Source organism: Drosophila gunungcola, chromosome 3R (assembly GCF_025200985.1).
Source record: "Drosophila gunungcola strain Sukarami chromosome 3R, Dgunungcola_SK_2, whole genome shotgun sequence".
NCBI lineage: Eukaryota > Metazoa > Arthropoda > Insecta > Diptera > Drosophilidae > Drosophila > Drosophila gunungcola.
Window position 1 is genome coordinate 26607441 of NC_069139.1, and position 12032 is coordinate 26619472.

The window sequence follows — 12032 nt, forward strand, 5'->3', positions numbered from 1 at the left end:
TCCTGTACTTGTTAGTCATACAACCCGTATGCCCGACGACAAAATGGCGCCTAGTGGCAAACAGATCAACGGCCCGTCAGCGGTGAAGTTGACGTCGAATGCTGCTCGGTGTTTTCCGCTTTTCGTTTGCTGCATTTAAATGGCGGCGAGGGCTGATGCACCGGACCGCTCTGATGTGCCACGGACTAGTTGCTGGAAAGCGACAACGGTGCGTATGTGTTTTCAGGCCATTGGCAGTTGAAAAATACATTGTTAAATTTACGATTTTTTGCGGGTTGGCTCGGTCGGCTGACTGCGCAGGCTTTCCTTCATTGTTTTTAAACACTTTTTTGCCTTGTTTCACTGAGCTTGTGTCAAACAAACGATTTAAATGAAATACATTTCGATGAATCGCTCAATCGGTTTAAATAAAAATGTAGTGCTTGTAATGAGATACGATGGACATAAAGTGACGGGCAAACAAGTGTAATTCAATGGACTTCGACTCACACTCGATATAGTCCGGCCTATGGCGAAAACTCTTTGGTCGTAATCGTAATCCCGGGATGTGGTCTCACACCTAAGCCAAAAACTAAGCTCTTTTCGGACTAGTGCGAATCGAATAGGGTTGGATATTGCCTAGGAAAAACCGCCTAAATACATTTGCCGGCACACTGAACCATAAACCAATTGACAGGGCAATCATTTGATACAAAACTCAAATGTTCGAATCAAAGCGAAGTCTCTGCCGTCCGATCCATACCCATTTTGCTCTCTATAGTTTTGGCTTAGTGGCAATCAGCAGTGCATGTAAATACCATGACAATGCAGGGGATACTGGGGCTTGGGTTTGGGAAAACTTGAGGGCATTAGCCGCTACAAAGGGATACACACACTCACCCAGCGTTTTGTCCACCTGAGTTGTCAACAAACCGTGAAATTATCAACACAAATTGGACGATGATGTCGAGAACGAGGAGCAGATTCGTTTCTTCTTGTTTTTTCATCTACTTTTTCTGTGCCACAGCTTCGACGCATATGTAAAGCTTCTTCGCCTACGAAAACCTTTTAATACAAATTGAAAATACTCGGAGCACAAAAAGGACAAACATCCAGCACTTGTGATAAGTGAAAAGGTAACTCGGGGAGCTGCCAAGAGGTCACACTAAAAAAAATTGAAAAATGTTCGGATAATTTCTTGCAGTATTGCATTTTGTACATATACTAAAACTTTATTATTTATAAAGTGCAGTAAATTTCTTTAAAACATGTTCAGATTTATAAATTATTGCCGAAATGCATTGCCCTTCGGTTTTTTTTAATTTAAAAACAAAAGAACTTAAATGTCATTCATTATTTTTATAAGAACTTTAAATTGTTTTGCTTAGTTGTTGTTGTGTGCATTGGTCCCCATAATACTTTTTATGGCTATATTGTTTAGGGCTATGCCTTTTAATAAAGCTTTTACTCGAAATCTTACAATTTCTCCAGCTATTTAATTTAATTTATTTTTTACATATTTCCTAGTGCTACAAGGATTAAGCTTCCATTTTTTATTTATTCCTGCAAATTTAGTTATTTATTAAATTAAAATAACTAGAAACTGTTTTGTAAAAGTCATATTATTCTTATCTATACATTTTCTTAATTGTGTTTGGATCTGTCACTTCTGAAACCTTTATTAGATTATTTGAAAATTAAAGCTCATAAAAAGAGTGACTCAAGATCGATAGACTTGTTTTATAAGAATGATATTAGAACCAGCCTTAGCTCAGTTTAACAGCAAATAAACAAATATGTATAACAAAATATAGGTCTCAAGAACCTGAACAGGTGAAAAAAACATCCACAACCTTTTAAGCGTGCATTCAAATACACAGATGAGTGGCCAAACGAGTGGGCTTCACGATTGTCCGGTTGAATGGCGAAGGAAATGGTTGCTGTCGCCTGGAGCCTGGTCTTAGATGGGCCAATTGCGTTGCCACGGCGACGTGGGGATCTCACTTGGTATTCGGTTAAATCCTCAGGCTCAGCTCCTTCAAAGTCCCGGGATCCCGATTCCACCCGGTGCATGCATAAATGTCAAGAGAGTGAAAAATTTCCGTGAGATTTACTGCGACGGCGGCTATTTATCTTTGCAGCAGGCAGATGCAAAGGCCGAGATACGGAGACAGGGCCGGACGGGCGCCGGAAGTGGGCTTTATGCAGCATTTAAATGCCCTCGTTTCCGGCGGACGGACGACCTTCAGGCGGCCGCCTCAATTAGTTCATTACGCTAAACGTTTGCATTTCACCTAATTTGGTCTGGAGGTCTGGCCTTTCGGCCACATCCGCTGCACGCAAAGTGCAACTGGGAGCTGGAATTTCGGAACCAGGAGCCAGAAACGAAAACGGAATTTATTTCTCAATTCCCACTTCAATTTTGTAAATTGAATGAAAAAGCGCTTAAAAATATACAAAAGCAGACCGAGCAGCCAGACCAAGCATAACCCAAATAGTGGAACAAAAGCACACGGAACCTGGAAATGGAAAGGATACGTTCGGGGGGAGGGCGGTAGCAAAGGGGGCGTGCCAGGGCAAGGACAGCCAGTAAAAAAGGCAAACGAACGACGAGCAGAGCGAAAGGAAATCTTACAAATAAAACGGAAGTTAATTTACTACGTAAACCGAAAAGCATGGCGCAGCCACATCCGTTTGGAAAGAGTAAGCGAGAGGGGCGGATTGGTGTGGAGTGGAGTGGAGCGAGCGAGACGGAAGGCAACACCGAAAATGCTACACTGTAAGGAATTGCAGTTGGCCATTTAATTGGGCGACTTTTTGCAGCCCAGCGCCGCTTAAGGTGGCCAAATATTTGCTCTGGCAACAGAAGCCAGCCGAGAAACGATGAAGAGGTATCGGCCAGATATGCCCAAGAAAAGGATCAGGACAAAGGACTGCTGGACTGCAGGAGTGCAGGTGGCAGGTGGCAGGACAGGTGCAGCTCGCACTTAAACCCGCTTATTACGTTAACAATTGCAAATATCGGCGCGGATTTCGCCAACGGGCGAGACAGGATTACTTTGCATAATTTTAGGGGCATGCAAATAACAGCCAAGAGTTTCCTCACCACCACCACACTCACGAAACCACACACACTTGCACAGAGAGAGAGAGTTGCTGGCATGCCAATGAAAGCATTTCGCGTCCTGGCGAAAGCGGAAGGAAATTTCACTAGCTGACTGCAGCAGCCGCAGTTTTAGCCGCCTACGAATTGTTAGAACATACACTTGAGGTGGCAACAATAGCACTGAGAATATTGGATGTTACTTAAAATGAGATCTTAAACTAAAAACATTTGCCACCTTCTAATGAAGAAAATTTGTAAATGTTTCTTCCGTTGTATAAGTTGAAATGATTCAAACTTCATTCATTGTTAGGTTTAATGTTTGACTTAGTTAGGAGACAAAAAACGTAGTTTAGCAGATAAAATACTTGATTATGACATGCTTACGAACTCGTACACCCAAAAAAAATAAAGTTTAGTTTAAATAAGTATGACAGTAGTATGCTAAATAATATCACCAATATACTTTTTAGTTTAATTTCATTACCTAAGACTAAAAACTGTAGTCTAGGGCCTTATTTTCAAACTAAATAAGTTTTGTTTTGATACTTTTGTGGTGTTTATTTAATACCCAACTTATTGAGAAATGTTTTTATAAAAAATTGTCAAAAAATAAACTAAACTATTGTTACAAAAATTGTAATTGTTAGTTTATGTTTCTATACAGTTTCTGCACAGGCCAAGCACAGTCATATTTTCAAAGACTGAGATACTCGTTTGATCAGTACTTTGCACCAAATTAAAACATCATAGCGTATGACAGATATATTTTGAAAATCATAAATTTATGGCGAAATTTGAAATAAAATTTAATTAATAAAACAAAGAAAATACTCAAAATTCTCAAAATTGTCTGAGACGCGAGGGTCAAACATCCAAAAATAATGTACCCTAATATATATTTACGAACAACATTTTTTACGAGTTACTACGATAGCTGCGGACTATAGTTTTATCCCTGGCTGTAAGTGTGAAAGCGTGTGTGGGCGTTAGGCGTGGCCAAGCCACATTAGACCAGAATGTAGGTGGCTGCGGGCAACAAAAGTATTTGTTATGCGGTAAAAATGCATAAAAATCCTGAGACCGGCATTTATTTAAATTTATGCCGTTATAACGTAATTTTGCATTACCCGAAAATGATGGCGAACCCCACCCGAAAAGGCAGCACCCCAGTCAGCGGCTCGCTGGTATTTTATTGTTGCACCAGCGTGTGTGGGTGTGGCACACTTTGCTCTGGCATTTTTATACAAATTTTTGCACATTTTGCGGCCAACGCCACCGACAAAGCCCAAAAGCCAGAAAGTTGCGCTGTGCCTTTTATGTTGGTTAAATAAGTATTTGGCAATTGTTATTTGAATAAACTATACTCGCGCGTCTTTTATCCTTTGTGCACCAGGCTCACTTGAATTCAGTTGCTGTTATTATTTTTTTATCGCATTTCAATTGTTTATCTGTGTTTACGTACGTTCTGCTTTTTTAATTTTTTTTTATTGCGGCTCGGTGGGATAATACGAAAGTTATTCATTTGTTATGCATATGAAGTGGATCCAAAAATGTGCTGTGGTTTATTGCAGCAGTCAGCAGTTGCTATAGCAATTTTTCGGGCCGGGGACAACAAAGGAATAGTTCCCCAGTTAGAAGTCTGAGTGCGGTTTCCGTTGCGAATAGCATGCCAAATTAATAGAGAGCGCTTTAAAGTTGGGACTCCAAGTCCACAGAAAGCTGTTTAAGTCCAGCTCGCAATGCAAACACCGTGCAGCCGAGGCGAGCTTCCATTTGTCACTTCCAATTAGAGCGAGTCAAAGCGATTCAGGTGAACTCTGGCCCGGCTGCTAATCTCCCGACATCTGTGCCCAGGTCTCCAGACTTCGGACCCGGGGCTCGACCCAGACTCATTCAATCAATTGAAACTCTGACACTGCTTTCTGTGTTTTGAATACAAATTAGCCAAAGCAATGGCCGCCCCGCAACATGCAGCTGCCACGCCTCCAATCAAGCAGACACACACTCTGCAAAATGGAGGAGGGGATGTGGTGGCAAACTTGGGTTATATTATAGTATCACTACTCCTTATATATTTTATATTAATTCTTTTACAAATATTCCCACAATTAAATACTTTCTAGCCATTTGAAAGGGGAAGTATTACTTTGAAACTGTTCGCAACATCTGTTTAAAATATTAATTTAAGTCACACATTGATTGAAATTTGTATCTTTGTAAGTCAACGCTTATTAGGAAAATCAATAATACGCAGCGTAGCCATTTTAATAAACAAATTCCGTGTTAAAAAAAATTGTAAATATGTTTTTTAATCTATTTGTTTTACTTAAACCTAAAACTATGAAAGATTTCTTAAGGTAATATTTACATACAGTACATAATACATACTAATTAAACAGTTTAATGCTAGCATTCTAAGCAACTAAATGAGGTTGATATGAATTATATAAGTAAGGAAGATGATTAATTTTAGCATTATTATATTTTCAAACATGTAAAATATAATTGCAGTGATTTATATTTTTGCCGAGTGCACGTCTCAGCTTGTGACACTGCCATCGATGTTTGCTCCGATGAAAACGGGGGTTAATTTAAATGCAAAGTAATTAATTAGACACTTGGCTGGCAAATCAAGTAATCCAATCTGGAGAAGAGGGTCCGGAGGAGGGTTAATCAAGGGCATCGCCCAGTGCAGTCTTCGGAAGGCACACCCAGACCCGCAAAGTGACCAGCGGGCTAACTAAATGTGCTACAACATTCGAACATTCGAGTATAGTGTGTGCCATATATCAATGCCCTGCTCGTGCTGCCGTGTGTGCTTATCCACTCAGTGCCCAGACAATGGCAATTTTAATGATTTTGTTTAGCTCAGTGATTCGGAGAATTGAGTTCGGCTGCTAGCTGTCCACATACGAATATACGTATTATCCATATCCTACGTGCCGCAGGAAAATTGAGAACGCACAAACCCACCGACGCACTCGACTCGAATGCCTTTCAATGAATTGCTGCCAATTTGCAATGGTTAATGAAATGCTTTGTGCCGTGTCGATTGCATTGCACGGGTGGTGGACCTCCATACTAACTAATCCAGCCGGTACTATATATTGACCGATTCCCTGCAGCTGCATCCGATCCGCTCCCTTCGCCGGTCCGCATCACTTTCCTTGTTTTCTTTGACATTCGAGTTACATTTTGGCCAAGTGCCATCGATTTCTGTGGCTCAGCAAAGTCGTTCTCGTGCACTGTGCAAAAAAAGGTCCATCTTAAGAACTCAGTCCTAACAGGCATTTTTTAGTTGCATTTTTTTAAAAAATAAATGTGTTTCAAGTCCCTTGAAGGATAATGATTATTGATAATAACAGCATCAGATCATCTTGCTAACATGTATATGCGTAATAATGATTCCATTCACTAATATCTGTTTTTATCTACTAAGGCTATATTTTTTGGGCTAGCCCCAATGGATGTAAAATAGGTTTAAATAATTACTAATGTATATAAAAAAAGAATATTATAATTTGAGTAAGAGTTAACATGTTATAACATGTTTGTCAAAAATGTTGTTAAGACTTAGTTACAAATTTCTTTAGGTTCTCAGAAATTCTTTTAAAACAGCGATATTGTGCACTATCGATAGTTTCGGCTTTTGCTGGTGGTAACTATCGATAGTATCGAAAATTGTTCATCCTTTAAAAACAAATCTAATTTCTTAATTTATTCTATGTGACGTTCATTAACAAAGACATTAATCATGATAGGGATGAAAAGAAAACCAATCCATAAATATTTTGAATGAATCTAAGCTAAGAACATAAAAATATTTGTGTATTAATACAACAATATGGATATGACGATCGTAACTCCGTTTTCCACCGCTTTCTTAGCCTTTTAGAGCAAGACTACTGAAATTGACCAGCACTTTATTTTCCAAGTGTGCTTCTGGTCATTTCAATTTTGTAATTGAGATTAGCTTTTTGGGAATAATGGAGATCAGATCATTTAATTAACTTTGTTTTCGAGCACGTACTCCCCACTGCGGATGTCAAGGGCCGTCTGAGTGGGCGTGGTCCTCAGACGTATGTATGCATATGCCCTCTATGTGCCCGAATTGCCGATTGAACTAACAAGTTCTCGAACGCAATAGTTTTGCGATGGCCGCCCAGCGTTAGTGGGCTCGGCGAATGCCCTCAGTTGTCTGTTAATTTGCCGAGCAACAATTCCATTTGTTAATTTCGGCCCAGCATCTTTTGCTCAATTTGGCAAGCAAATGGAGGAGCATCGGCAATCAGAGCCCCTGAGTCCGTGTGTCTCGATTTCATTTCCGAAATTGAATTGCCAAAAATGTGGCATCAGTGCATCCGCACTCAGGCCCAGGGTCTTCAGTTGTCAGAGCCCAGCTCTTGGCCCTCGGATCCCAGTTCCAATTACAATTATGCCAGTCTCAGTTGGTCTGACGGACTCCGTTTCCGTTTCCGTCGGCTGCCCGATGCGTTTTTGGGTCTATGCATTTCATTTACACTGGCTGAGCCCTGCAGAACCCGGACTTTTCTGACTATCTTCGTCATCGTCTGGCGGCTGCTGTTTTATTTTCACTTTTCCCTCTCGCATGGCTTAGAACGAGCCAAATTGCATTCAGCTGTTTGTTTTTATGCGCTGTCACGAGAATTCCAAACTACTTTTGAATAATTTCATTTATTTATGTTCCCCGTTGCGCGGCGCAAAAGTTTCGCTGCAGTTGCTCCGATTCCCCGCCTCTGCTGTCTTCAGTCAGTCAGTTAGTCGCTTATTTATTTAGTTTTCTTTCTTCTCCCTAAACTGCTGGAAAGGCGCAAAACTTGTCGCTGTGTGTCAGAAGTTCCATCTCGGGCTTTAAGAGGTTTCATCTCACTGCAGCCCCTCCTATTTTGCCGCCAATTGATGCCCCTTTGTGTTCTCCTGAAATTATTTTAATTGGTCTTAAGTTTGAAAGGTGGGTCAGGTGTCGGTAGTGTCATAAGCTCTCACTTTTTTGAAAAGTTGGTGAAAAGATAAGAGCTTTATGCACACCACTATAATCTACTTATTTAGTTGATAAGCTAAATTTATATAATGCGTTTTACTCTTGCACATTAAGGTACTCAAAGCTAAGCTGCCGGTTAAAAACACAAAAAGCGGTTAAATTCAATCCGTTTGAGGATTATTTGGCAAACAGATTAATTCTATGATTTATTAGAAAATCGATTAAATGAAATGTTGCGGCATTGTGTTTTAGCTGGTCGAAATGTAATACCACACATGCGAAAGCAGTGCACAAAATTATTTTCTTGCTGTATACCCTAGAGGCATAAAATAAATGGTGAATTTGAATATACCATGCCAACATAACTCCTAATGGAAAACCCTCCCAATTAGATACCGGCTAATCCTAGGCATCTGGAAATGCTTATGCCTTGACGCTGCAGCAAAGTCTCTTTTGACTTTTGGCAGCCTCTGGCCAGATTTGGCCTCTGCTGAATGCTTTTGGCAGGTGACAGTTAAGCTGCAGCAAAGTGAGCTTGCCAGACATCATGTAACGCAATTACGCATACGCCGCGTGCGCCCCGGCCATTGTGGCTGGCATGAGCGGCTAATTAGGTCTAAACGCTCCACGCCATTTTGATGTCAAAACCTACCTGCTGAAGAATAGATGGGTGACAAGTATACTACGTGTCCAGATTTTTGACAACCAGCCAGCTCAGTGTTCCTAATTGTCACACCTCATTAACTCACAATGCGTTATTACATAACATAAATGCGACGATAAACTTTTTTCTTGTGAAAAGCCGGAAAAGATGAAAATAATTAAAAGACTTTAACAGCAAGTTTATATTCGGAATGAATTATTTTCAATTGTGAAAATTTTCTGTTATAGGACAGTTTGTTTTTAACTACACCATTCACCAGCTTTGACAGATATATTATTTCAAGCCCTAAAACATTTATATATACATTTAATTATATATATACATTTTAATTAAACGTTATAATGAGAATTGTTTATTTCTTAATTGTATTGCTTAAAGATTATTAATTTAAATTAAATCATTCGATACTTAATGACGCCTAAAGGTTTAAATTTAACTTAAAATGCAAATGCATTGGACAATTTCGAAAACTATTGAAGGAAATCCTTAGTATATACGTACTAATTAGAAAAGGTGAGTATATTGGTTACATGATCACATTGACCTGTACTTGAATTTGTTTGTTTGCTGTTCAACAAATAATTTTAACATTATCGGGCACTCTTAATGATGATAGCTTTCTAACCCGAATGACAGTGCGCTACTTTGTACCAACTGTCTCTAAACGCATTTGCTAGTCGACTTCTACCAAAATCTTAAGAATTTTATAGCTAAGCTTCGGGCGGCCTTTGGAAGGCTGGAGGTCTGGAGGGCTGCCTGCTTTTAGGCTGCGCTTTTGCAGAGCCACCAGGGCTACGTCCTCCTCTATTTCTGGGTGGTTCGGTTCCAGCAAACTTGTCACTCGAACAGAAGTTTCTGAATGCATTCTCGGCGCCAACTTCTTGGTGCGAAAAGTTGGCGCAAAATACTTTGCTCGAATATTGTTTTCGCATGCTTTTGTTGCGCTAAGCAGCCCGTAAGAAGTCGCCTTTCCCCGACTTTCTCTGCAAGTCGGTCCAGAGCCATCCAGACAACGTAAATGTGCTGTCTTTTTAAGAGTTTTTATTTTGTTAGGTTTCTGTTGTGCCTTTTTTGGTTCGCTGTTTTGTTTTATTTGGTTTTATTCGGCTTTCTTCTTGCATTTTTGCCATGTATTGGCATTTCAGCGCTTATTTGTATCGTTTTCGTTCACTTTGTTGTTACTTTTGTTATAGCTTTTCTTTCTTTTGTATTTGTTTTGTGTGGTTGCTGTTTTCAATTTTGTTGCAAGCGCAACGCATTTTTGTTGTTTTCCTCTTTTCAGATTGTTGCTGCTGCAGTTTTTTGGCAATTTCCTTAAAACGCAAAAGCTGAAAAGTTGCCTGATTTACGTATAAGCTTTATTTTCCCCCATCATTTCTGTGTGAAAATATCTGTGCATGTTTTTTTTTTAAGCAACAATTCAAACGACTTTGTAGCACTGGTATTGGCATTCGGCATGCATTGAAGAACTATGCAAATCTTTCATTAAACTCTCCGTTCGATCCCGAAACTGATTGCCAAAGTTGAGGCGCTAGTAGCGCCTCTCGGGCGGGTTGAAAACGCTCTGGGGATGGATTGGTGTGAATAGGGGTCGAAGTTCCCACCGCAGGCCAACTCACTTGAGCCCGCTTCAGAATGGAGTCCTTGGCGGCATCGTATTGGTACTGCTTCGAGGGAATCTCCAGCACAGTGGGAATCTCCAGGTTGTGAGCATCGACAGTGGGGCGAATCATGTCCGCGTACACTTGGTTGATCAGGATAATAGCGATGTCAGGTCGGTTCAGGAATTTCTTGAAACATGCCTCAATCTGGTCGGGAGTAGTGTCTGCGGAAGTGTTTGTCGATGCGTAAATATAGCATATATGGCTAAAGGATTAAGTACGCTCTAACAAACATTGAGGAGATAATGTTTCACGTATGGTTTTTATTCCTACTTACACCCAGAGAAAAATGGCATATTATAATAAAACAATAAAATGTTTGAATGTATCATTGTTCTTTTAAAACATAATCTTATTTAAAATAAACTAAAATCATGATAATGTAATTACTAACATATTAAATTGGTTTACCCAATAGGAAAACTGTAGGCATCAATATTGTTTCATTATAAATTTTAATTTTTTCTTACTTAAAAATAAAAATGACTTAAACAAAACACCACTCCGCGCTATATCAGAACCAAAAATATGTATTTCAAAGTAAAATTATTTGAATTTGCCATGTTTTTTAACTTGGTGTTAGCTAGCCAAAATAATTTATAGCTACAATCCTTTTTTTTTTTTTTTGATAATCAATATATTAAATTACCCTTCTCCACAACCATAAAATTAGCTTCACGATCTTCGTTGACTTCACCAATGCCACCGAGCAAAAAACCGACACAAGTGTCCTTTGGGAAAGTGGGTGAATCTTTTGAGTTGGTAATGATATTATGAACCACCTACCTCATCGCCAATCACGGCAAAGAGACTTCCAAGTTCTTCCGAATCCAACGACATATTTCCTTAGCCTATAATTTTATTAACTTAAAAGTAACGTAGTCCCATGAAAGCAAACGCCTGGGCCAACTGATGATAAATGCTCATAGTTAAAAGATAAATACATTTGTCAATGGATTTGCAATAAGTAGATTACCGCACTAAATAAAAATAAATAAATCGCATTTATTTCTGCCATCAAACGATGTATGAATAAAATATATGTGCATCTGCCGCCGATGACAAAACAATTGTTTGAGTAAAATGGATGTGGAAAAATGAGAGCAGGAACTGAAAAACGGGGGAAAACTGCACTTGACAGCCACGCCGCATTTGATGGCAAAACGCTGGCTGCACTCCGCTGTTTGTAGTTCTGTCAAGCGTAAAACAAGTTTTATAATTGTTTAAAATGTTTGCTTTTCTGCCGCCGCCGCTGTCCATGGCAGTGCAATTTTATAACGAATTTTTGTCAGTTGCTGCTCAAAACTAAATCGAAAACAATGGCCGGCAGTCGTTGAATTGTGTGTCAACCCGCTCTCTGCTCCACCCAATCCCTTTAACTGCGTTGTTTACGTAATGCCGACAGCTCCTAATTGGATTAGATAACTTCCCGAAGGGCTGAGCCAACGAGACCCAAAGATACGCATAAACCTCCGCCCACGAACTTGACGCACTGATCACCTTTGTGGCCATTCTCCCCTCTTAGGCGAATCGCTCCAGATCTCTGGCCAAAATCCCAGCCAGCCGGTTATGTGCACCAAGTCAACCCGTCAACTCTTTGGCGTTACGTAGTTGCATGGT

At 39.9% G+C, this 12032-nt stretch overlaps 1 protein-coding gene across 1 annotated transcript; it reads right to left on the reverse strand.

Annotated features, from left to right (window-relative positions):
- Positions 1 to 9392: 9392 nt before the first annotated feature.
- LOC128266506 (V-type proton ATPase subunit F) lies at positions 9393 to 11352 on the reverse strand. The gene is made up of 4 exons (XM_053003078.1): positions 11199 to 11352; positions 11062 to 11143; positions 10371 to 10576; positions 9393 to 10315 (listed from the first exon to the last, which is right to left on the reverse strand). Exons 1-4 carry the CDS (start codon positions 11250 to 11252, stop codon positions 10283 to 10285), a joined length of 375 nt encoding a protein of 124 aa, XP_052859038.1. The 5' UTR covers positions 11253 to 11352; the 3' UTR covers positions 9393 to 10282.
- Between the last annotated feature and the right edge of the window lie 680 nt (positions 11353 to 12032).

Excerpts from the sequence above, each read along its gene's own strand:
- LOC128266506 (XM_053003078.1), bottom strand. The coding sequence starts at position 11,252 with ATGTCGTTGGATTCGGAAGAACTTGGAAGTCTCTTTGCCGTGATTGGC. Across the intron at positions 11,144-11,198 it reads TTGCCGTGATTGGCGATGAG|GACACTTGTGTCGGTTTTTT; the intron begins GTAGGTGGTTCA and ends ACTTTCCCAAAG. Across the intron at positions 10,316-10,370 it reads CCATTCTGAAGCGGGCTCAA|AGCGTTTTCAACCCGCCCGA; the intron begins GTGAGTTGGCCT and ends ATCCATCCCCAG.